We start from the raw sequence: 24,894 nt of genomic DNA, 5'->3' as shown, positions 1-24,894 counted from the left end.
AAGCACTCTACCACTGAGCCACCTTCCCAGACCCCTTCTTGTTTTTGAAGTAGTAAGTTAAGGTCCTAGAAGCTCCTGATGGTGTTTTCTAATTTTGCTTCATTTCATGTTTTCTACTTTTGGTCAATACTGAGGTTCAAACTTGTCTACAAAGTTTAAGGCAGACTTTTTTTTTTTTCTTGTTGTCAGTCCTGGGGCTTGAACTTGTCCCTGAGCTCTTTTGTTCAAAGCCATTGCCCTAGCACATGGGACACAGTGCCAATTCTGGCTTTTTCTGTGTAAGTGGTACTGAGGAATTGAACTCAGGGCTTCATGCATGCACTCTACCACTAAGCCACATTCCCAGCCTTCTTTAGTTTTTTTCTTATAGGGTTTCGTATTTTTGCCTGGAGATAGCTTCAGATCCTATTCTTCCCAAGTAGCTGGAATAACTAGTGTATACAACCACATCCAGATATATTGTTGATGTGGGATCTTCTAAGCTTTTTGCCTGGCTGGCTTCAAATTGCAATCCTGTCTTGAGTAGCTTTTCTGAGTTTTTTCTTTTTTTTGTGGTGTACAAGGCTAGCCACTACCAGCTTTTAGGTTGTTAAATGGAGAAAAGAGTTTCAGGGATTTGCCTGCCCAGGCTGGCTTCGAATTGCAATCCTCAGATCTAAGGTCTCCTGGGTTTAGGGTTATAGGCATGAGCCACCTGCTCTGGACCTGAGGAGGAGTTTTTGGCTTACAGACATTCTATCTTGAAATACAAACTTAGAGCCGGGTGCCAGTGGCTCACACCTGTAATCCTACTCGGGGCTGAGATCTGAGGATCATGGTTCAAAGCCAGCCCAGGCAGGGAAGTCTGTGAGACTCTTAGCTCCAATGAACCACCAGAAAACCGGAAGTGGCACTGTGGGTCCAGTGGTAGAGTGCTTGTCTTGAGCTGAAGAGCTGAGGGACTGCGCTCAGGCCCAGAGTTCAAGCCCCACCACCAACAAAAACAAAACAAAATAAAAAACCCCAGTAAATTCCTGAAGGTGCAGAGGAACTGGATAACAGAGAAACATGCTACCTGCCCTAAAGAAGAGGGCCCAGACCTGGTGGCAACAGCCCAGTTACTCTAAGTAAACCAGCGGGAGAATCGCCTGGGTTGGGGATGGGAGGTCAGAACACTAATCCAGCCAATCGCTGGGCCCCGCCGCTCAGGCTCTCCTCACTCACCAGCCTTGGGGGTGAGCGCCGACCTCATCGAACGCAGCCAATGGGTGACGCGGCGGTAGCATGGCGGGAGTTTTGATTGGCCCGGCCTGGAGGCTGTTAACGCGCGCTTTGGGAAGAGGAAGGTTAGGGACCTGCATGGCTCCTCAACCACACCAGCCATTTCTTCAGTCTTCCGGGAGATTCTTTTTCCAACTGGGGTCTTGTACTGGTTCTTCCTGGGTCTCCGCGTCACCTCCTTCGGTCCAGGCCTGCCATCCGCACCCTGGCCCAAGGTAATGCATGCCCTCTGGGTTGCACCGCCTCGCCCTCCGGCTTCGACCCCAGCCTTTCCCCGGGCCTCGCGTTCGTTCATCCCTGCGGCGTCCGTGGGGGTCGGGACTGCTGCCCGCCTCGGCCGTGTTCGCCCCTTTGCTCAGACCCTTCCTCTAAGTTTCCCTGTCTTCTCGGTCAGCTAAAGGGCAACCGAGATTCCCACAGTTTGAACCCAAGCCCCAAGCCCCGGCTGACTCCCCTCCTCCCATGCCGCCTCTTGAATTAGGCCATCGGTTCCTGCTCTGTCAGGCCCTGGTCGCGCCTTCCCGCTGCTGTGAGCGCTTTTGACCCTTGGCTGATGGGTACTTGACATCTGACGTTCCAGGGCCCAGGATGGTAAGAGTGGGCGAGACTGGGAGCAGCCCTGGGTCTGGAGATGATGGGCCCAGGCTGCAAGAATTCAGTCCCCATTTTTTAATTTGCAGAGGAGGAGCTTAGCTCCCAGCCAGCTGGCCAGGAGGAAACCGGAAGGCAAGTCCTCTGATGATGAAGACTGGCATCCTGGAGCAGCAGCGGTGAGGAACCAAGGCCTGGAAGGACAGATATAGGGTTGTTTGGTCACAACTTTTTCTTTTTTCTTTTCTCGGTCGTGGGCTTGAACTCCGGGCTTGGACGCTGTCCCTGCGCTCTTCAGCTCAAGGCCAGCACTCTACCATTTGAGCCACAGCACCACTTCCGGTTTTCTAGTGGTTTATTGGAGATAAGAGTCTCACGGACTTTCTTGCCCAGGCTGGCTTTGAACCACGATACTCAGATCTCAGCCTCCTGAGTAACTAGGATTACAGGCATGAGCCACCGGCACCCGCCTGGTCATAATTCTTTATGTTGTTTTCCTTCCTTCCTTGCTTCCTTGCTTCCTTGCTTCCTTCCCTCCCTCCCTCCATAGCACTGCTGGCCTCACCTTTACCAAGTGCTGGGATTACAGGTGTATTTCACTGTGCCAAGCTTTATGTTCAGTAAAGTTTTAATAAATGCTTACTATGTGCCAGGCACTGAACAATATTAATAAAAATCTTTTTCTTCCAGGTAATATCACTCCCTAGAAACTAATGTAGCCTCTATTCCAGGTGGGAGAGATATGCTAAAATGACGGAGTATATTAGTTGGGTCTTTTGACTCTTTGAGGGAAGAGAAGGCTCTGCAACAGCTAGCAGTCCTTGTCCCTGCCCAGTATCATGGAACAAAAAAATATTGGGGGCTTTGGGGCTGGGAAGGTGGCTCAGTGGTAGAGTGCTTGCCTTGCATGCTTGAGGCCCTGGGTTCGATTCCTCAGCACCACATAAGCAAAAAGAAAAAAGCCGGAAGTGGCGCTGTGGCTCAAGTGGTAGAGCGCTAGCCTTGAGCTGAAGAGCTGAGGGACAGCACCCAGGCCCAGAGTTCAGGCCCCACGACCAGACCCCCCCCCAAAAAAAAAATAGGGGGTTGCTTTATTTGTTTTATGTTATTTTATTTTTGTGAATGTTCTGGTACTGTGATTTGAACTCAGGGCCTTTCTCTTTTGCTTAGTTTTTACCTCAAATCTGGCATTGTACCACTTCCTCTACCTCTGGCTTTTTGCTGGTTAATTAGAGATAATCTCTGGGATTTGTCCAACAGGACTGGCTTCAACAATCAGTCCTCAGATCTTAGCCTTGGATTACAAGCGTGAGCCACCACTGCCCACTTTGGGACCTCCTTTAGTATCCTGAGTTATAGGCCTAAATTTGAAAGGTGGTATCTTTCCAATCATACTCAAGTACAGTATGTTCTGCTTTGGATTTGGACCTGTACTCTGCTACCTGCTTTGGATGGTTTCTGGGGCTGCCTGTGGGCAGGACCTATATAAACCAGAATAAATAAGTTAATGCATTGACAGAGAGCAATTCAAGAAGCAAGGGTTTGGCCTCTAAAGCTTTTTTTTTTTTTTTTTTTTGGGTCCGGCCGTGGGGCCTGAACTTTGGGCCTGGGCGCTGTTCCTCAGCTCTTCAGCTCAAGGCTAGCGCTCTACCACTTGAGCCACAGCGCCACTTCTGGCTTTTTTTCTTTTCGCTTATGTGGTGCTGAGGAATCGAACCCAGGGCCTCAGGCATGCAAGGCAAGCACTCTACCACTGAGCCACCTTCCCAGCCCCTGGCCTCTAAAGCTTTGAAGGAAACGATCAGCTAAGTCAGGACTAGAAGGCACTTTTTTAGTAAAGAGAGGTGCTTTATAGGATCACTGGATCTTCAAGTAACTTGACAAGATGATACAAGCATATTCTTGCCCCCACCAAGCAGCAGGGCTCACTCTTACATTGCTGGTATTCAAGAACTTCTTTCAGCAAGGGAGGCTCATTGGCTTTCCCTTGCCACTTACTGAGACTTGAACTTGGGGCAATATTCTCTACAGGTGGGTCTTGAATGGAGCTGTGTTGGCTGCATGCTTCTGAAAATGCTTTCGATATTAATGTTCTCACTGCTGTAGGGTGGACTGAGTGAGGGGTGGCCTCAGTGGCCTGGAGATGAAAGTATTAACTGGAATCACCATGACTTGATTTACTTTCTATAAGTGCCTACCACTTTATCCTCCCTTGCCTGCCTTCTTAGTTTACACAGGCAAACCTTATTATGCTCCAATTTTCTCACCCGTAATTATATCACAAGGCTATTGTAATAGTCACACATGATCCTATACATGCGTTTAGCATAGTACTTGGCACTTAGTAAGCATTTTTTTTTTTAGTGGTAGTGGAGTTTGAACTCAGGGTTTTGCACTTGCTAGGCAAGCACTCTTACTATTTGAGCTATAACTCCAGCCTGAGATTATTTTTTCAGCAATTTCTATTTTATTTATTTATTTTTTGCCGGTTGTGGGGCCTGAACTCTGGGCCTGGGTGCTGTCCCTCAGCTCTTCAGCTCAAGGCTAGTGCTCTACCACTTGAGCCACTTCCAGCTTTTTCTGCTTATGTGGTTCTGAGGAATTGAACCCAGGGCCCCAGGCATGCAAGGCAACCGCTCTACCACTGAGCCACCTTCCCAGCCCAAGCAATTTTATTTTTAATTAGTACATTAATAGTATGAAGGCTGGGAATGTGGCTTAGTAGTAGAGTGCTTGCCTAGCATGCGTGAAGCCCTAGGTTCAACTCCCAGTTTTCCCCTCCTCCATCCCTCCCCCCAAGTTATATAGTTCATTTCCAGTATCTATCTAGTGAGTATCAGTGCTGAATTGGTTCACCCTTTGTCTCACCATTTCTGTGCTTTCCCTTCCCCTCCTATAAATTTATATGTAAGACCAAGGGTACAGAAATAAAAAACAGTGATAAAAGGGAATAAACCGGGCTGAGAAGACGGCTCAGTGATAGAGTGCTTGCCTCACATGCATGAGGCCCTGGGTTCAATTCCTCAGCACCATGTACACAGAAAAAGCAGGAAGTGGCGCTGTGGCTCAGTGGTAGAGCGCTAGCCTTGAGCTGAAGAGCTGAGGGACAGCGCCCAGGCCCATAGTTCAGGCCCCACGACTGACCAAAAAAAAAAAAGGAATAAACCAAAGGGAAGAAAGAAAAAAAATGACAGCACACCTTTGTGGTTTCCCAGATGTATCATTGTGGCTTACCCATTTTTCTCCTAGACTCCTAAGAAACGGAAATCCAGCAGTGAGAGCGAGATTCAAGACCGTTTCCTGTCCCCTTTTCGGAAACCTTTAACTCAGCTAACCAATCGACCACCCTGTCTCGACAGCAGTCAGCATGTGAGTCAGGAGCATGACATTCCTGTGTATGTGTGTGCCCAGTCCTATTGCTTTGGTGGACTTCCCATAGGCTTCATCTTCTCATAGTCACCACATCTGCTGTGACTGTTAAGAGATGGGTCTCTCATGTCTCTCACCTGAAATTCTCCCTTATTTGTCTCTGTATGGGTACCATATCTAAGAAATGAAGGGTAGAGGAGAGACAAGGCCATGAGGATGTTAGAACTAGGATTCTCATGCCAGCTCATGCTCTGGCTCTGTTGATACAGGTTTATGGAATGCTAGAGTCCCAAAGTTTAACGGTGTTTCCTCTAGTAAAGTCAGATGGATCATCACCGTTGGGATAGGTTCTGTGTGCTATCTTATTTCCTACTTTTTTTTTTTCTTTCTCCTGCACTAGGGCTTGATATCAGGGCTTCCTACTCTTGGCTTGGCTTTTTCCCTTACAACTGGCACTCTACCACTTGAACCACACCTCTACCTCCAGTTGGGGCTTTTTGCTGGTTAACTAGAGAGTCTGGCCAGACTGGCAATGAGCTACAATTCTCAGATTTTATCCTCCTAAACAGCTAGGATTATAGGGTTGAGCTACTGGTGTCCAGTATACCCCAAAACTTTTTCCACCAAATTTTCTGAAGAATATTTAGAGGGAAAAATGGGAATATGTTCATGAGAATATTATGACATTAAATCATTTGCTGGTTTTTTTTTTTTTTTTGGGGGGGGTCCGGTTGTGGGGCCTGAACTCTGGGCCTGGGCGCTGTCCCTCAGCTCTTCAGCTCAAGGCTAGTGCTCTACCACTTGAGCCACAGCGCCACTTCCGGCTTTTTTCTTTTTGCTTATGTGGTGCTGAGGAATCGAACCCAGGGCCTCAGGCATGCAAGGCAAGCGCTCTACCACTGAGCCACCTTCCCAGCCCAATTTGCTGTTAATATTATCTTATTAATACTACTGTTTCTATTACTCTTACTGCCACTAATTGGGTCATTTAGGTCTCGGGGAAACTTGTGTGGATTTCATATGAAAATTAGATGCAGTAGGCAGAATTAATACAAGAAAAAAGAAAAAGGAGATAGAGTTCTATAGGGGGTTTAACTCGTACATTAGAATTTCCTGTTAATACTGAGTAGATAAACATGGCATCCTTGATTCTTTTTTTTTTTTTTTGTCAGTCATGGGGCTTGAGCCCTGGGTCTGGGTGCTATCCCTCAGGTCTTCAGCTCAAGGCTATTGCTCTACCACGTGAGCCACAGTTCCAGTTCTGGTTTTCTTTTTTTGGGGGGGGGGTCCGGTTGTGGGGCCTGAACTCTGGGCCTGGGCGCTGTCCCTCAGCTCTTCAGCTCAAGGCTAGCACTCTACCACTGGAGCCACAGCGCCACTTCCGGCTTTTTTCTTTTTGCTTATATGGTGCTGAGGAATCGAACCCAGGGCCTTAGGCATGCAAGGCAAGCGCTCCACCACTGAGCCACCTTCCCAGCCCCGCAGTTCTGGTTTTCTAGTGGTTTATTGGAGATAAGAGTCTCACAGAATTTTCTGCCTGGGCTGGCTTTGAACCATGATCCTCAGATCTCAGTCTCCTGAGTAGCTAAGATTACAGGCGTGAGCCACCAGTGCTGCATCCTTTATTCTTTTTTTTTTTTTTTTGGTCATGGCGCCTGAACTTTGGGCCTGGGCGCTGTCCCTCAGCTCTTCAGCTCAAGGCTAGTGCCCTGCCACTTGAGCCACAGTGTCACTTCTGGTTTTTTTGCTTATGTGATGCTGAGGAATTGAACCCAGGGCCTCATGCATGCAAGGCAAGCGCTCTACCACTGAGCCACCTTCCCAGCCCCTCCTTTATTTTTATTATTATTATTAATTTATTTTGTCAATTATGGTGCTATCCTTCAGCTCTTCAGCTCAAGGCGAGTACTCTATCACTTGAATACTGCGCCACTTCCAGTTTTCTGGTGGTTTATTGGCGATAAGAGCTTCACAGACTTTCCTGCCCGGGTTGGCTTTGAACTGAGATCCTCAGATCTCAGCCTCCTGAGGAGCTAGGATTACAGGTGTGAGCCACCGGCATCCCGCTCCTCCTTTTTTTTTTGGGTCCGGTCGTGGGGACTGAACTCTGGGCCTGGGTGCTCTCCCTCAGCTCTTCAGCTCAAGGCTAGCGCTCTACCACTTGAGCCACAGCACCACTTCCGGCTTTTTTCTTTTTGCTTATGTGGTGCTGAGGAATCGAACCCAGGGCCTCATGCATGCAAGGCAAGCGCTCTACCACCGAGCCACCTTCCCAGCCCTCCTCCTTTATTCTTTTTTTTTTTTTTTAGCCGGTCGTGGGGCCTGAACTCTGGGCCTGGGCGGTGTCCCTCAGCTCTTCAGCTCAAGGCTAGCGCTCTACCACTTGAGCCACAGTGCCACTTCCGGCTTTTTTCTTTTTGCTTATGTGGTGCTGAGGAATCGAACCCAGGGCCTTGAGCATGCAAGGCAAGCGCTCTACCACTGAGCCAGCTTCCCAGTCCTCCTCCTTTATTCTTAAGGTATTGCATCCTAGAGAAAATCTAGGTGTCTTTATTGCCATGGTTTTTGTAAGAAAGTAAACTCTAGGCCTTGTAAACTCTAGACCTTGGGTATTGCAGAGCCTTATGTGAGATCTCAAAAAAGGAAGCTGCTGTACAAAACCTAATGTGGATGGATAAGAAGATGGTTCCATCACATTTCTGATCAGTCCTGAATCCTGTTTCTTCTTTCTTTTTAGGAAGCATTTATTCGAAGCATTTTGTCAAAGCCTTTCAAAGTTCCTATTCCAAATTATCAAGGTAAATGGAGACTTTTCAGGTTTTGAATCAGTCATGTGAATATGGATAAAGACCTTTGCTTTTATAAAGACAAGCTTAGCTGGGAATTCAGGATGCCAGTCCAGTGGTGGCTGTGCTTAAGGTGACCCTTCTGATGCCTACGTGGAAACTGTGTTAGTCTTAGTAAGAGTTACCAAGACGAACTGTTGTTCATTATGTTGATGGGGGTGAGTGCTCAGCAAGCGCCTGGCGGCTGATGGACTTGGGCTTCCTTTAGTCCAAGTATGTTCCGTGTTATCTCCTCTATGAGGCTGACTGTTTGGGAATTTTGTAGTCTTTCCCTGTCCATGTAGGGCTCTGCTTTGTGCTAAAACTGGGGCTAGGAAAGAAGGTGGCCAGTTCTCAGACTTTCAGCCTTGAAAGGCCCCAGTATGGTTTTAGACCCTCTGGAGTTTGACTTGGCTTGAGGTGAATAAGAATCAGCACTCCAGAAATTTGTAGTTGAATGGGAAAAATGAACAGGAAAAGGCTGGTCCAAGGCTGAAGAGAGACAGTGCCTGAACTGGGTTTGGAGAAGTTCTAAGGAGGGTCATATGGGAGCTCAGGATATGTGAAGGATAGGCAATTGAATTGCCTGCTGGAGCAACAGAAAACAAAGGTTCCTTTGATAATTGGTTGCTGATTTCTAGGTCCCCTGGGTTCTCGAGCATTGGGCCTGAAAAGAGCTGGGGTCCGCCGGGCCCTCCATGACCCCCTGGAGGAAGGTGCCTTAGTCCTGTATGAGCCTCCTGCACTGAGCGCCCATGACCAGCTGAAGCTTGACAAGTATGTACACTGGCAGTGTTCCTGTGCTGGTGGTGCACATACCTTATAGAAAGGAGGGTATTTGGTGTAAGTTCTTTCTGGGATGGTTGGAGAGCTGCGATGTCTGTGGTACTAGCCAGAGAGTAGGTGGTTGGGGAAGGGTATGTGTGTCCAGTTAGTGGGGCTCCTAGCCTCCTCCTGTGCTCTTTGGGGTGGGAGAACGGTTGACGTGAAGGCATAGGGTCACCCTTACCTAATTCTTTTTGTTTTTGGTTGGTTGTGGGGCTTGCACTCAGGGCCTGGGTGCTGTCCCTGTGCTCTTTTTGCTCAAGACTAGCTCTTTACCACTTCTGGTTTTCTGGTGGTTAATTGGAGATGAGAGTCTCCCAGCCAAGCACTGGTGGCTCACGCCTGTAATCCGCTACTCAGGAGGTTAAGATCTGAGGATTGTGGTTCAAAGCCAACCCGGGCAGGAAAGTCTGTGAGACTCTTTATCTCCCATAAACCACTAGAAAACCGGAAGTGGTGCTATGGCTCAAGCGGTAGAGCGCTCGCCTTGAGCGTTAGAGTGCAGGAACAGCGCCCAAGCCCAGAGTTCAAAGCCCCACGACCAACCAAAAAAAAAAAAGAGTCTCACAGACTTTTCTGGCTGAGATGGCTGAACCACAAACCTCAGATCTCAGTGTCCTGAGTAGGTAGGTTTACAGGCATGAGCCACTAGTGCCCAGAACCCTTACATAATTCTTTTTTTTTTTTTTTTTTTTGGTCCAGTCGTGGGGCCTGAACTCTGGGCCTGGGCGCTGTCCCTCAGCTCTTCAGCTCAAGGCTAGCGCTCTACCACTTAAGCCACAGCGCCACTTCTGGCTTTTTTTCTTTTTTGTTTATGTGGTGCTGAGGAATCAAACCCAGGGCCTCAGGCATGCAAGGCAAGCACTCTACCACTGAGCCACCTTCCCAGCCCCCCTTACATAATTCTTAGAGCAGGGTCTTACTGTGGTTTGGCAAGAAGGTGCTCTTTTTGGGCAGCTACCGCTGTAGCCTCTGGATCAGCAAGACACCGCTTTTACTGAAGTTATGATTTCTTTGTGCTCTGTTTCCTCAGAGAAAAACTCCCTGTCCATGTGGTTGTTGATCCTATTCTCAGTAAGGTTTTGCGACCTCATCAGAGAGAGGTAAGGGAAGATCAGGGGAATGAGGTGCTGGCTCCAGTCTACGTGTGGGAATTGCCATTCTTGGGGCAGTGGTAGTAAAGGTGCCAAAGTAGACTGAATGCTGTTATTCCCCAGGGAGTGAAGTTCCTGTGGGAGTGTGTCACCAGTCGGCGCATCCCTGGCAGTTATGGCTGCATCATGGCAGATGAGATGGGCCTGGGGAAGACACTCCAGTGCATCACATTGATGTGGACACTTTTGCGCCAGAGTCCAGATTGCAAGCCAGAAATTGACAAAGCAGTGGTGGTCTCACCCTCCAGCCTGGTGAAGAACTGGTACAATGAGGTTGGGAAATGGCTTGGAGGGAGGATCCAACCTCTGGCCATTGATGGAGGATCCAAAGATGAGATAGACCGAAAGCTGGGTATGCAACTTTAACAAGAGTCAGCTCTCTGACTCCGTCTGTCTGTCTCTATCTCTGTATGGTTGTAGGGCTTGAACTCAGTGTCTAAGCACTGTCCCTGAGCTTTTTTTTTGTTTTCTTGTATGTTGCAAGGTTTGAACTCAGGGCCTGGGTGCTGTGCTTGAGCCTCTGGGCACTATCCTTGAGCCTTTTTGTGCTCAAAGCTACTGCTCTACCACTTGAAACACAGCGCCACTTCAGCTTTTGGAGTGGTAAATTGGAGATAAGAGTCTCATGGGGACTGTTCTGCTTGGGCTGGCTTTGAACCATGATCCTCAGATCTCAGCCTCCTGAATAGCTAGGATTACAGGTGTGATCCCTGGGCACCTGTCTTCCCTGAGCTTTTTTGCTCAAGAGTAGCCTCTGCCACTTGGAGCCACAGTTCCATGTCTGGTTTTTAGATGTTTAATTGAAGATAATAGTCTTGTTTTCCTGCCCAAGTTGGCTTCAAAACATAGTCCTCAGATCTTAGCCTTCTGAGTAGCTAGGATTACAGGCATGAGCCACTAGTGCCTGGCTCTTTTTTGACAGTACTAGATTTGAACTCAGGGCCTTATGCCTCCAGCTGGGCTTTTTGCTGGTTATTGCTGGTTATTGTAGAGTCTAGTTAACTTTTCTGCCTAAGCTAACTTCAAATCATGATCCTTCAGATCTTTGCCTTCTGAGTAAAACTAGGATCACAGACATAAGCCATCATTTTCTTCTTTCTTTCATTCGTTTGTTCTTTCTTTCTTTTTTTCTTTCTTTCTCTTTTTTTTGCTTTAGTTATTTTTCTGAGTCTCACCTTTCTTTTTTTTTGTCTAGGGCCAGCCTCAGACAAAAATCTTCCTGGCTGGGAATGTGACTCAGTGGTAGAGTGTTTGCCTAGCATACATGAAGCTCTGAGTTCGATTCCTCAGTACTACATACACAGAAAAAGTCGGAAGTGGCTCTGTGGCTCAAGTGGTAGAGTGCTAGCTTTGAGCAAAAGAATCAGGGACAGTGCCCAGGCCCTGAGTTCGAGCCCCAGAACTGGAAAGAAAAAAAAATCTTTCTACCTAAAGCCTTCTGATAGTTGGGATCATAAGTCTGCACCTCTGCATCTAGTTTGTTCGTTGAGATGTAGTCTCATTAACTCTCCTCTATGCCTGGCCTATTATTTTTATACTTACTTGTGAGGTAATTGCAGGGATAGAAGGAAATTTCTATTGAAAATGATTAAAATATTTTCAGTTGCTTCCAGACTACTTTAAATAGTTGTCAAACTTTTTTGAAAAAAATAAGATGTTCTGATTGGCTACTTTGACACTTCTCTTTTGTAGAAGGATTTATGAACCAGCGTGGAGCTAGAGTCCCTTCTCCCATCCTCATCATTTCCTATGAGACCCTCCGCCTGCACGTCGGAGTCCTTCAGAAAGGCAATGTTGGACTGGTCATATGTGATGAGGTACTTGACTCAGCACAGGCTGTTAGGAGGTTTGTCGGTCACTGAGCATGACCATCGCAGGGCTGCCTGCGCTAGTCACTGGGGAATGTGGAAGACAGAGCATACTGTATTGGAGGATGCAGTAAGGAGCATCTCCCACACCAATATTCCAAAGAGGACTGGACAGTACTTAGAACTCTAAGGAGAGTGGGGCATTGTGGGCTTAATGGTTTCATCCTTCCAGGTAGTATTCCCTAGACTAAAGAAGGAACTTGAAGAATGGGAGGGATTTGGATGTGTGAAGAGACATGGCACAGTGTTTAGGCTCTGCCACTTACCAGTAGTATAATCTTGGAAGTAGGTTACTTAACCACATTCACAGAGTTACTCCTCAAACACCTGTTAGGTGTCAGACCTTCAGGATTCTGTTCTTTCCTTTCAGGGAACTTTAGTTTAAAGAATCCAGAATTTTGATGCCACTAAAAGTTAAAATTCTGTATTTTTTAAATTAATCTTTAGTAGCAACCTTCAGATGAACTTCTATTTATCTTTCATTTATCTACTATTCAATGAGCACTGAAGATAAAGGCCAATCTGATATGATCTCTGCTTTAATAAGTTCATGCCAGGTGGCTCACTTCTGTCATCCTAGCTTCTTAGGAGGCTGAGGATCTCGGTTCAAAGCCAGCCATGTCAGTAGTCTGTCAGACTCTTATTTCCAAATTAGCCACCAGAAAACCAGAAGTGGAGCTGTGGCTCTAAGTGGTAGAGCATTAGCCTTGAGCAAAAAGAACTCAAGGGCAGTGTCCGGGTCTGAGTTCAAGCCCCATGACCAAAAAGTTCATACCTAGTTGAGATAAAGCACAGTGGAGCATGATTATGGTTCTCTAGTATATATAGCAGTAGGTGAGAGACAGTAGAAGGGCGACCAGCCCGGCATGGTGCCTCACGCCTGTAATCCTAGCTACTCAGGAGGCTGAGATCTGAGGATCACAGTTCAAAGCCCAGGCAGGAAAGGTCGTGAGACACCACTAGAAAACTGGAAGTGGTGCTGTGGCTCAAGTGGTAGAGTGCTAGCCTTGAGCTGAAGAGCTGAGGGACAGTGCTCAGGCCCAGAGTTTAACCCCCATGACTGACAAAGCAAAAAACAAACCAAAAAAAAAAAAAAAAGAGGAAGAAGGGTGACCAGATTTCCAAGAGCTGAGTTCAAATTGTGTCCTTGCTAACTTTCTACCAGCATGATTTTGGTTTCTGGTTTATTCCTCTCAGTTTCAGTCTCTCTATCTTTACCACTTGAGCCACAGCGCCATTTCCGGCTTTTTCTGCTTATGTGGTTTTGAGGAATCTAACCCAGGGCCTCAGGCATGCAAGGCAAGCACTCTACCACTGAGCCACATTCCCAGCCCATCTCTATCTCTTAAATGAGCATTATAATTTCCATTTGTTGTGTGAAATTCATAAAAAAGAATCTAAGTACTTAATACAATGCCTGGCACATTAAAGGATTCACTAAGTAGTGGCATTATGCACCTTTATGTACATATTACTGTAGGAGCACAGAGGTGAAAGACCAGTAGTCTGGACTCATTGAAGACCGTTTTGCCAGGTGGGAGGGGGAGAAGAATTTGCCTATGAAAAAGGACACCAGGCAGAAGAATGGCCTGCCCAGAGACCTATGGAAGCCCAGCATTAGTTTTGTATGAGAAAAACTGGTGAGAAAAAATTGGTGAGAAAGTAAGAGTCTGTTGTGACCATCTGAATTTTTAGAACTTAGGAAGGGTTTAATTGCTGACCTAATGAGATGGGACAGGGTTAGTGAAGGGTCTGTGTTTAACTGCTTTGTCAAGGGCCGTCCTGGGGCAGCAAGGCTGATTTGTTTGTTCATTGTCTCACTGGTGGGTTGGGTTTTGTGTGGCTTGGTTAATACAGACTTAGGCAGAGCTTGATGTAGAAAGGACACAGACCTGATCTTGTCCATGTGGTTCTCAGGGGAAAAGGGAAGGAGGTAGAGTCCATGTGGTTCTCAGGGGAAAAGGGAAGGAGGTAGAGTCCTTGAATATCTTGAAAGAAGTTACATAGAAATATGTGCCAGGGGCTGGGAAGGTGGCTCAGTGGTAGAGCGCTTGCCTTGCATGCACGAGGCCCTGGGTTCGATTCCTCAGCACCACATAAGCAAAAGAGAAAAAACCGGAAGTGGCGCCGTGGCTCAAGTGGTAGAGCGGTAGCCTTGAGCTGAAGAGCTGAGGGACAGCGCCCAGGCCCAGAGTTCAGGCCCCACAACCGGACCAAAAAAAAAAAAGAAAGAAATATGTGCCAGAAGGGGCAGAAGAGGGATTGGTGAAGAGAAGGGAGCTCTTTAGATACACAGATACACTAGCTATGTGGATTCTGGTGGACTGAGATGCTTAGCCAAATCCATTTTGTACCAATAGCTTAGGAAAGGCCTGTGAACTAATAAAAAAAAGTACTTGGCTCAGGAGGTTTTAGCTAGTGGAGAGGGAAAGACTCTCTGAAAACCTGGGTCTGTAACAGACTAGGTGAGCTGTTAAGGCTATGGCGTTTGAGGGGAAAACTCGTGGGAGGACAGAGGAAATCTATTAGATGTAGCACTGGTCTAGAAATTTAAGGTCTGTCTTGTGACTAATATTTCTCTCCAAGCAAGTGGGTGAGTGAGCTCTTATGCTGCCTCCTCCCTGATTAATTCCCAAGGCTGCAGGACCTGTAATGTTTTATCTGTATCAGATCTTATGGCCATTTAAAGATGTCACATAATATCCTGAGTGAGAATTCATTCTCTTGCAGGGACACAGGCTCAAGAACTCTGAGAATCAGACTTACCAGGCTTTGGATAGCTTGAATACTAGTCGGCGGGTGCTCATCTCTGGAACCCCCATCCAGAATGATTTGCTTGAATATTTCAGTTTAGTACATTTTGTGAATTCCGGCATCCTAGGTGAGAATCTAATCTACCTGCTTCCTCTACCTCTAAGCCACACACCCAGCCCACATTTTTATCTTTGTAGACTGTTTACTTCATTTATATTTCAGATTTTTACTACTCTGACATCTTTCTGATTTTTTTGTCAGTTGTGGGACTTGAACTCTGGGCCTGGGTGGTGTCCCTCAGCTCTTCAGTTCAAGGCTAGTGCTCTACCACTTGAGCCACAGTGCCACTTCCGGTGTTCTGGTGGTTTATTGGAGATTTGAGTCTCATGGACTTTTTCCTACCCAGACTGGCTTTGAACCTTGATCCTCAGATCTCAGCCTCCTTAGTAGCTAGGATTACAGGCATGAGCCACTGGCACCCAGCTATCTTTCTGATTCTTTCCACAGAAATTGCCTGCATTTTGTTCAGCTTTGTAATTTTTGGGGAGGAAAGTTGGTCTTTGATAAGAGGGTCTGCCACTTACTAGCAGTATGAAAAATCATTTCCTTCTTTTTCTTTTTTTTTTTTTTTTTACCAGCCCTGGGGCTTGAACTCAGGGCCTGGGCACTGTCCCTGAGCTTCTTTTGCTCAAGGCTAGCACTCTGCCACTTGAGCCACAGCACCACTTCTGGCTTTTTCTGTTTATGTGGTACTGAGGAATTGAACCCAGGGCTTCATGCATGCTAGGCAAGCACTCCACTACTAAGCCACATTCCCAGTCCCCAAATTATTCCTTTCTACATGCTTTTTTTTTTAATTTTTTATTGATTTTTTTTTTTGGGGGGGGGGGGTCCAGTCATAGGGCCTGAACTCTGGGCCTGGGTGCTGTCCCTCAGCTCTTCAGCTCAAGGCTAGTGCTCTACCACTTGAGCCACAGTGCCACTTCCAGCTTTTTTCTTTTTGCTTATGTGGTGTTGAGGAATCAAACCCAGGGCCTCAGGCATGCAAGGCAAGTGCTCTGCCACTGAGCCACCTTCCCAGCCCTTTTTTGTAAAAAAATTTATTCAGTAGGTTTTTTGGGTTTTTTTTTTGATCAGTCATGTAGCTTGAACTCTGGGCTTGGGCGCTGTCCCTGCGCTCTTCAGCTCAAGGTGAGCGCTCTACCACTTAAGCCACAGCACCACTTCCTCTACATGCTTTAATTTCCCTTTCTCTGCTGTATTCAGGGACTGCCCATGAGTTCAAGAAGCACTTCGAATTGCCAATCCTGAAGAGTCGAGATGCAGCTGCCAGTGAGGCAGATAGGCAGCTGGGAGAGGAGCGACTACGGGAGCTTATTGGCATTGTGAATAGGTAATAGCCCCAGTGAGGTCATCTGAAATGCCTCATGTGAGACCAGCCCTTTCAGGGCTGAGTCTGTCTTGAATCTTCAGGGACTGGAGTGCTAGGGAAAGGAAAAGCAGTCTTGAAGGCCAAATCCCCACTTTCTGACCTGGGCCCTGTGGTTTGTTTTAGACTCACAGCACCACTTCTGGCTTTTTCTGAGTAGTTCACTGGGGCTAAGAGTCTTACAGACTTTCCTGCCTGGGCTGGCTTTGAACTGCGATCCTCAGATCTCAGCCTTCTGAGTAACTAGACAAGCCAATCTTAAGTCCTTTCAATTACAGTTTTTTTGGGCTGGGAATGTGGCTTAGTGATAGAGTGCTTGCCTACCATGCATGAAGCCCTGGGTTCGGTTTTGCAGTCCCACATAAACAGAAAAAGCTGGAAGTAGCTCTGTGGCTAAAGTGGTAGAGTGCTAGCCTTGAGCAAATGAAGCTCAGGGACAGTGCCCAGGCTCTCAATTTTGGCCCAGGACTGGCCAAAAAAAAATAATCTTCCCTGTCTGTCTCACCCTGTGGCCCTCGCCGCCCCTCCCCTGCCAAAGGACAACAGTTTTACTAGCCTTTTGTCCTATTTTCTAGGTGTCTCATACGGAGGACATCTGATATACTTTCTAAATATCTGCCTGTGAAGATTGAACAAGTGGTTTGTTGCAGGTACAGAATTCAACTGAAGGGTGTGTAGTAAGTAGATAGAAATTTAGTCCCTGAAGCATGGCTGTATTTTAAGACATTCTCGGTGAAAAAAGAAGTATGGTCCAGCTTGCTCATTGACGCAGCTGCCTTTTATTTTCAGACTGACACCCCTTCAAGCTGAGTTATACAAGAGATTTTTGAGACAAGCTAAGCCAGCAGAAGAACTGCATGAGGGCAGGATGAGCGTATCTTCCCTTTCTTCCATTACCTCATTAAAGAAGCTTTGTAATCGTGAGTTGGACCCATATCCTCGTGTCCTCCATGAGCAAGGGAGGGTAGGGTTCTCTGGGTAGTCCAGTGACCTTCATTTGAATGTGGCTAGAGATTCATGAAGGCCACATGTGATTCCAACTCTCACCAAGGCATGAGCCCTGCATTTACACTGTAAATTAGACACCTTGCTTTGGGAAATTTATCTTGTCCTCTGCTTGGCCTATGCCTGATGTTTAAAACATACAGTACTGTGAATGTAATTCCTTGCATTGCTCACCTGCTTATATTGTTAGGTAGGAAAAAAATATAATAAACGTTGACTCTGTTATAGCTCCCTTGCTGGGTAAAATTGGAGCAAAAGTGTCCATTCATGCTCCCAGAAGGACTTGACTGCATTCTTTTAGAACTCAGGAGGGAGGAAACCCAGTGAGTCTGGTGCTGAGGAAGGCTTTCTGAGCTAGGCATCTAAAGATGGTTCTAGTGAGCATTGAAATGTTAACTTCAGAAAGCGAAACTAGTGTTTGTTTGTTTGTTTGTTTTTCCAGATCCAGCTCTCATCTATGACAAGTGTGTGGCAGAGGAAGATGGCTTTGAGGGTGCATTAGACATCTTCCCCCCTGGTTATAGCTCTAAGGCTCTAGAGCCACAGCTGTCAGGTGAGTCCTTTCACCAGTATTGGGGATCCTCTAAAGGAACACTGAGAAAAAGGTATGGAATTACTTCTTTGTGCTGAAGCTACCCTGTATCAAGACAATCTGCTAGGTTTTTTTTTTTTTTTTTTTTTTTTTTTTTGGTGGTCCTGGGGCCTGAACTCTGGGCCTGGGCACTGTCCCTCAGCTCTTCAGCTAGTGCTGTACCACTTGAGCCACAGTGCCACTTCTGGCTTTTTCTGCTTATGTGGTGCTGAGGAATCGAACCCAGGGCCTCATGCATGCAAGGCAAGCACTCTACCAGTGAGCCACCTTCCCAGCTCCAGTCTGCTAGGTTCTAATGACATAATCCTAACTACTCAGGAGGCTGAGATTGGAGAATCACAGTTTGAAGCCAGCCTAAACAGAAAAGTCCATGAAACGCCTTTCTCTAGTTAATTACCAAAAAGCAGGGCTGGAGTTATGACTCAAGTATAGTGCCAGCTATAAGCAAGAAAGCCAAGCAAGAGCACAAAGCACTGAGTCCAAACGCAGGAAATGGAAATGGGGGGAAGAAAAAGGATCCTAGACCATTGGAAGTGGCCAGTTGGAGATTGATGACTGCTGTTCTTCCCAGGTAAGATGCTGGTTCTGGATTACATTCTGGCAGTGACCCGAAGCAGCAGCAGTGACAAAGTAGTGCTGGTGTCTAATTATACCCAGACATTGGATCTCTTTGAGAAGCTCTGCCGAGTCCGAAGGTAGGGAATAACCTAACCAAGCCTGCAAAGGATGCGCCTTCACTATTGCTGTAGGAAGATTAGCTATTCTGATTGGCAGATGTTTGCCAAGCTGGGGTTATATGAAGGACTTCTGTGAAGAGGACTCTTTCCTTATTGCTGTAATAGTCCTATATCCGTCTCTAAGCATGGTGCTTCCTGGTCCTTCAAGTACTCTCCTAGGACAGAGTTCTGGACCTTAGCTCCTTGCCCTTCCTTAGAGCCTCTGGCTACATGTAAGCAGCATCAAGCACGTCAGTCTTGGTCCCTTTTGTAGCTTTGACTCCAGTTGATCCTTTCTTTTTGGGTCTTGATCTTTTCTTTTTTTCTTTGCTGGTTGTGGGGCTTGAACTCCTGGCCTGGGCACTGTCCCTAGGCTTTTTGCTCAATGCTAGCACTCTACCTTGAGCCACAGCACCACTTCCAGCTTTTTCTGTGTTTGTGGTACTGAGGAATTGAACCCAGGGCTTCATGCAGGCTAGGCAAGCACTCTACCGCTGAGCCACCTTCCCAGCTCTGGGTCTTGATCTTTCATCTCCCTTCAGGTATTTGTATGTCCGCCTGGATGGCACAATGTCCATTAAGAAGAGAGCCAAAGTTGTAGAGCGTTTCAACAGTCCATCGGTAAATATATATCCTGTATTTCAGCCCCCTGTCACAAGTGTAGTCACATCAGCATTAAGGGTCAGCAGATGCTGTAAGGGGACTCTGCTTCAGTTTTATTTGTTGGAGTTGTGGATTAGGCTGCTTGGTGATAGTTGGGTTGGAAACTGACATTGTGGGTTGGGAATTTGGTGTATAATCAGAAAGAAACTAGTGGTGCTCACAACTGGTCTGAATATGAGTATAGAAAGGTGAGAAAAGAGCTAGCTAGGCTGAGCAAGAGCCAGTTTGGGTTATAACACAGGTTCTTTTTCTTCTCCTTCCTTTGTTTCCAGAGTCCTGATTTTGTTTTCATGCTAAGCAGCAAAGCTGGAGGCTGTGGCCTTAATCTCATTGGGGCTAACCGGCTGGTCATGTTTGACCCTGACTGGAACCCGGCCAATGATGAACAAGCCATGGCCCGAGTCTGGCGTGATGGTCAAAAGAAGACTTGCTATATTTACCGCCTACTGTCTGTAAGGATGATGATAGTCAAATGGGGTGTGTCTTTTCAGGACACCTTAAATTGTTTTTCGGTGTCTCCTTTTAGTCTTTCTGCTTCTATCAGTGGCCACCCTGCGGACCTACCCTCCAGCTCTTTCTACTGTTCTCCCTGTTCCCTCCACCTGATTCTTTCTAATGTTCTTACTGTACTGTGCTCTCTAAATGCTTTTTACATTCTTTTTACAGAGCACCTACTTTACTTTCATCCAATTTCAGCTGTATTGCTTGCCATGTACTTTTTTCATACCTATGTCCTGTGGGGCTAAGAAATGGCAGTGGCATCTTCTATTTCTTTTGCCTCTTGCTGCTGCTGCCTTTTTCTTTTCTCTTTTCTCTCTCCACTCTTTTCCCTTCCTTCCCTCCCTCCCTCCCTTCCTCCCTCCTTCCCTCTCTCTCTCTCTCTCTCTCTCTCTCTCTCTCTCTCTCTCTCTCTTCTTTCTTTCCGTCAGTTGTGGGGCTTGAACTCTGGGCCTGTGCACTGTCCCTCAGCTATTTAGCTCAAGGCTAGCATTCTACCTTTGGGGCCACAGCGCCACCTCCAGTTTTCTGGTGGGTTAATTAGACTTAGATAAAGAGTCTCGTGGATTACAGTTGTGAGCCACTGGTGCCCAGCTCTTTTTTTTCTCTTTATAGCTGGTAGCAGGACTTGAATTCAGGGGACTCTCATGTTCTCGCTCAGTTTTTTTCACTCATGGCTACTGCTCTACCACTGGAGCTATACTGCCAGTTTGGGATTTTACTGATTAATTAGAGGTGGAATCTCATACTTTGTGCTTGGCTTGGCTTTGAACCACAGTCCTTAGATCTCAGCCTCCTGATTAACTAGGATTACAAGTATTAGCCATTTAACTTCTGCTGTATTCCCGACTCCCCAATGATTTGAGCAGTAGCTATCTTCGTTTCTTTCCCAAATCTATGAATCATCTTTTTTTGGGGGGGGAGGGTCCGGTCGTGGGGCCTGAACTCGGCCTGGGCGCTGTCCCTCAGCTATTCAGCTCAAGGCTAGCGTTCTACCACTTGAGCCACAGCGCCACTTCCGGCTTTTTTTTCCTGCCTATGTGGTGCTGAGGAATCGAACCCAGGGCCATGCATGCAAGGCAAGCACTCTACCATTGAGCCACCTTCCCAGCCCCTCTATGAATCATCTTGATCGAGGCCCATGCCATTTTTCTAGCAGTTGCGGTGTACGTTTCCTTTACTTCATTGCTAATGACCTAACTCCCCCTCATCAAATTTACTCTGAAGGCCATACTATGGAACTTATTGGTCCCCAAGACTTAAACTATTATCCTGTTCCTATATCCTGTTTTTACAGCTTTCTCATACTCTCTGTCTACTTTAATGTCCTTATAATTTCTCCCTTTTCCCCAGTCTAGCTTAGTTTCCTTTCTTACCTGGCTTGATTTTCACTGTGCATCATTTTAACCACTCTTATCCACTTAATATCCATTTCAGTTGGGTTATTTTGTTTTCAGGTCTGCACCAACTAAAGTTTGCATTTACAGATGGGCACTACCACAAATTTATTCTTTTTCGGATTGTACCTTATTTCCTTAAACTACCATTTCAGACTTTCACCACCTCCCTCAGAATTTCTCCTTAACCCTGTCTCATTCTTTTTTTTTTCCCTGTTGGTCATGGGGCTTGAACTCTGGGCCTGGGTGCTGTTCCTCAGCTCTTCAGCTCAAAGCGAGCACTCTACTACTTGAGCCACAGCGCCACTTCTGGTTTTCTGGTGTTAATTGGAGATAATAGTCTTACAGACTTTCCTGCCTGGGCTGGCTTTGAACAGCGATCCTCAGATCTCAGCCTCCTGAGTAGCTAGGATTACAGGCATGAACCAGTAGCACCTGGCTCTGTCTCATTCTTATACAAAGACTGTCTTTTTCTTTCACAAAGTATGCTACTAGGCATAAATTTTCACGTCCCTTGCTACCCCTGATCTTCCTTTTCCACCTCAGAGAGAGGTTTATTCTTCTATGTCTCAATCTCTTCCCTTCCTTTTTTTTTTTGTCAGTCATAGGCCTTGAACTCAGGGCTTAGGTGCTATCCCTGAGGTTTTTTTTCTCGAGACTAGCGCTCTACCACTTTGAGCCACAGCTCTACTTTCAGTTTTCTGGTTGCTAATCTGATGTAGAAGCTAGCCCAGGCAGAAAAGTCCTTGAGACTGATCTCTAGTTAACTAGCAAAAAGCCACACTGGAATTATAGCCCAAGTAGTAAAATGCCAGCCATGGGAAAAAAAAAAAAAAGAATGTGAGGCCCTGAGTTCAAGCCCTGTTTTAACCTGGTTTAACTTAAGCTCTTAAATGTATATATTTCTTTTTTTTTTTTTTTTTTGTCAGTCGTGGGGCTTGACCTCTGGGCCTGAGCGCTGTCCCTCAGCTCTTCAGCTCAAGGCGAGCGCTCTACCACTTGAGCTACAGCGCCACTTCCGGTTTTCTGGTGGTTTATTGGAGATAGGAGTCTCACGGTCTTTCCTGCCCGGGCTGGCTTTGAACCGCGATCCTCAGATCTCAGCCTCCTGAGTAGCTAGGATTACAGGCGTGAGCCACCAGCGCCCGGCCACATATATTTCTTTAATTAATCTCCCCCTGCTCTTTTTCTGTACCTTTCTTCTTTCTCCTCTATCATCATCTCCCATTTTCTCCCTCTCCTTTGGAATATTGGGAATGGAGTCTAAGATCTTGTTTGTGCTAGGTAGGAACTTTTACACTGAGCTACAGGGCAGGCCTTCTACTTGAATGTCACATGAAGACCATGACCAAAATTATTCTCCTTATGACTTCTGTCATTTAATGGCTCTTTTATCCATCCAGTCATAGTCTTAACCAGTTATTTGGTTTTATTTTCTTGAAATGTCTTTCATATAACCCTGCATTTCCTAAGATCATAGTCATCTCTCACTTGAATATTGTAAACAATGACTTGATTCTGTATCTTTTTTTTCTTTTTCTTCTGGTCGTGGGGCCTGAACTCTGGGCCTGGGCGCTGTCCCTCAGCTCTTCAGCTCAAGGCTAGCGCTCTACCACTTGAGCCACAGCGCCACTTCCGTTTTTTTTTTTTTTCTTTTTTGCTTCTGTGGTGCTGAGGAATTGAACCCAGGGCCTCATGCATGCAAGGCAAGCACTCTACCACTGAGCCACCTTCCCAGGCCCTTTTTTTTTTTTTTTTTTTTTTTTTGCCAGTCTTGGGGATTGAACTCAGGGCCTGGGCACTATCTGAGCTTTATTTTGCCTAAGGCTAGTGCTTGAGCCACAGCTCCACTCTGGATCTTTGGGTGCCTAATTGGAGATGAGTCTCATGGACTGTTGCTTGGCCTGGCTTCCCAATTGTGATCCTGAGATCTCAGCTTCTTGAGTAGCTAGGATTACAGCAGTGAGCCACTTGTGCCTGCCTTAATTCTCTATCTTTTGCCTTAACTTGTCAAGTCTTTACTGCTACAGGCTGGCCTCAGATTCGTGTGTGGGTGTGGGTGTGGGTGTGGATGCACGCGCATGCAAGCACTCTAAGACACATTCCCAACCTCTTCATCTCAATTTTTTTTTTTTGGGAGGGGGGGAGGGAGTCCAGTCGTGGGGCCTGAACTCTGGGCCTGGGCGCTGTCCCTCAGCTCTTCAGCTCAAGACTAGCACTATACCACTTCAGCCACAGCGCCACTTCCGGCTTTTTTCTTTTTGCTTATGTGGGGCCGAGGAATCAAACCTAGGGCCTCATGTATGCAAAGCAAGCACTCTACCACTGAGCCACCTTCCCAGCCCCTCATCTCAAATTTTTTATTTCAAGCAAGTCTCATTTTTTTTCAGCCTCTTGAAAACTGAACTTTTATAGTCCTCTAAAATAATCTTGACTTGTTTTGTTCTTGCCTTTGTTTTGCTGGGAATGCCTTCACTTTGCTTTTGAAATTGAGCTCAAGAATAATTGACTTTTGCCAGGTGCTGGTAGCTCACGCCTGTAATCCTTGCTACTTAGGAGGCTGAGATCTGAGGATAGCTTCAAAGCCAGCCTGGGCAGGAAAGTCTGTGAGACGCAAATCTCCAATAAACCACTCAGGAAACTGGAAGTGGCACTGTAGCTCAAGTGGTAGAGTGCTGGCCTTGAGCTGAAGAGCTGAGGGACAGCACCCAGGCCCAGAGTTCAAGCCCCATGATCACCAAAAAAAACAAAAGAACAATCAACTACTCTAAATTCCTTTTGTAGGCTCCTAGGTATCCTGTACAGATTTTTCTCATTGTTTTTCTTAATTTGCTTACTGGTCTCCACTTGCACATGACTTCAAGGAACAGGATCATATTTGATTTTCCTTGCATCCTAATGTTAGCATAGGATCTCGCATCAAGCAGGTATTCAAATGATTTTTTTTTTTTTTTGGCCAGTCCTGGGGCTTGAACTCAGGGCTTGGGCACTGTCCCTTAGCTTCTTTTGCTCAAAACTAGCGGTCTACCACTTGAGCCACACCGCCACTTCTGGCTTTTTCTGTTTCTATGGTTCTATCCGGGGCCTCATACATGCTAGGCAAGCACTCTACCATTAAGCCACATCCCCAGTCCATTAAATGATGATTATTAAGTGAAGAAGAGTTAGACTTGGTATGAAGGTCTGAAGATGCTGTCAACAACCTCAGCTCATCGTAAGAGATCTATCCAGGCCTTAATTCTTCACTGCAAATAGCCTGGATGGGCAGACATGCATGAGTCATGTTTCTAAGATCCAGACTGGGGAAATGGGCTTTAGTTGTATGACTATTGTCAACTCTTGGGTTTCCCTATTCTGTCTGTATGGGAATTATGAACCCTATATCCTTCACCCACCTCCCCTAGGCAGGAACAATTGAGGAGAAGATCCTCCAACGGCAGAGTCACAAGAAGGCACTGAGCAGCTGTGTGGTGGACGAAGAACAGGATGTAGAGCGTCACTTCTCTCTGGGTGAATTGAAGGAGTTGTTTACTCTGGATGAGGCCAGCCTCAGTGACACACATGACAGGTGGGTGGAATGCCCATGCCATATATTATCTTTGAGCTACTTGCACAGTGCTGAAATGGGATCAGTAGTGACCACAACTATCCTTAACTCCAGGCTGCACTGCCGACGCTGTGTCAACAACCGCCAGGTCTGGCCACCCCCTGATGGTTCTGACTGCACTTCAGACCTGGCTCAGTGGAACCATAGTACAGATAAGCGGGGGCTCCAGGATGAGGTACTCAAGGCTGCCTGGGATGCTGCCTCCACTGCTATCACCTTCGTCTTTCATCAGCGTTCCCATGAGGAGCAGCGGGGCCTCCGCTAACCAGCTGGTCTCTGGTGTAGCTTGTTGGAAGATGGACACAGGGAAAAGGGGCTCCCTGCCCTACAGAGCCCTGATG

At 46.7% G+C, this 24,894-nt stretch overlaps 1 protein-coding gene across 1 annotated transcript; it reads left to right on the top strand.

Moving 5' to 3' along the window:
* The first annotated feature begins 1,297 nt into the window (after nt 1-1,297).
* On the top strand, nt 1,298-24,888 carry Rad54l (RAD54 like). The gene is made up of 19 exons (XM_069987328.1): nt 1,298-1,475; nt 1,742-1,851; nt 1,941-2,030; nt 5,101-5,220; nt 7,958-8,018; nt 8,687-8,822; nt 9,904-9,973; nt 10,088-10,376; nt 11,717-11,841; nt 14,623-14,773; nt 15,913-16,039; nt 16,651-16,725; nt 16,865-16,995; nt 17,523-17,633; nt 18,244-18,367; nt 18,931-19,009; nt 19,324-19,503; nt 24,351-24,514; nt 24,608-24,888. Exons 2-19 carry the CDS (start codon nt 1,849-1,851, stop codon nt 24,816-24,818), a joined length of 2,247 nt encoding a protein of 748 aa, XP_069843429.1. The 5' UTR covers nt 1,298-1,475; nt 1,742-1,848; the 3' UTR covers nt 24,819-24,888.
* The last annotated feature ends 6 nt before the right edge of the window (nt 24,889-24,894 follow it).

The sequence above is a fragment of the Dipodomys merriami genome, unplaced genomic scaffold, assembly GCF_024711535.1.
Source record: "Dipodomys merriami isolate MVZ:Mamm:240054 unplaced genomic scaffold, mDipMer1.0.p SCAF_34, whole genome shotgun sequence".
Classification (NCBI taxonomy): domain Eukaryota; kingdom Metazoa; phylum Chordata; class Mammalia; order Rodentia; family Heteromyidae; genus Dipodomys; species Dipodomys merriami.
Note: the sequence above shows the minus strand (reverse complement) of the source record. Positions and strands in the feature narration are given on the sequence as shown.

What these genes read in the sequence shown, in the direction of transcription:
- Rad54l (XM_069987328.1), top strand. An exon ending in GACTGGTCATATGTGATGAG is followed by an intron (nt 11,842 to 14,622) that starts GTACTTGACTCA and finishes ATTCTCTTGCAG; the next exon opens with GGACACAGGCTCAAGAACTC. An exon ending in ATTAAAGAAGCTTTGTAATC is followed by an intron (nt 16,996 to 17,522) that starts GTGAGTTGGACC and finishes TTGTTTTTCCAG; the next exon opens with ATCCAGCTCTCATCTATGAC.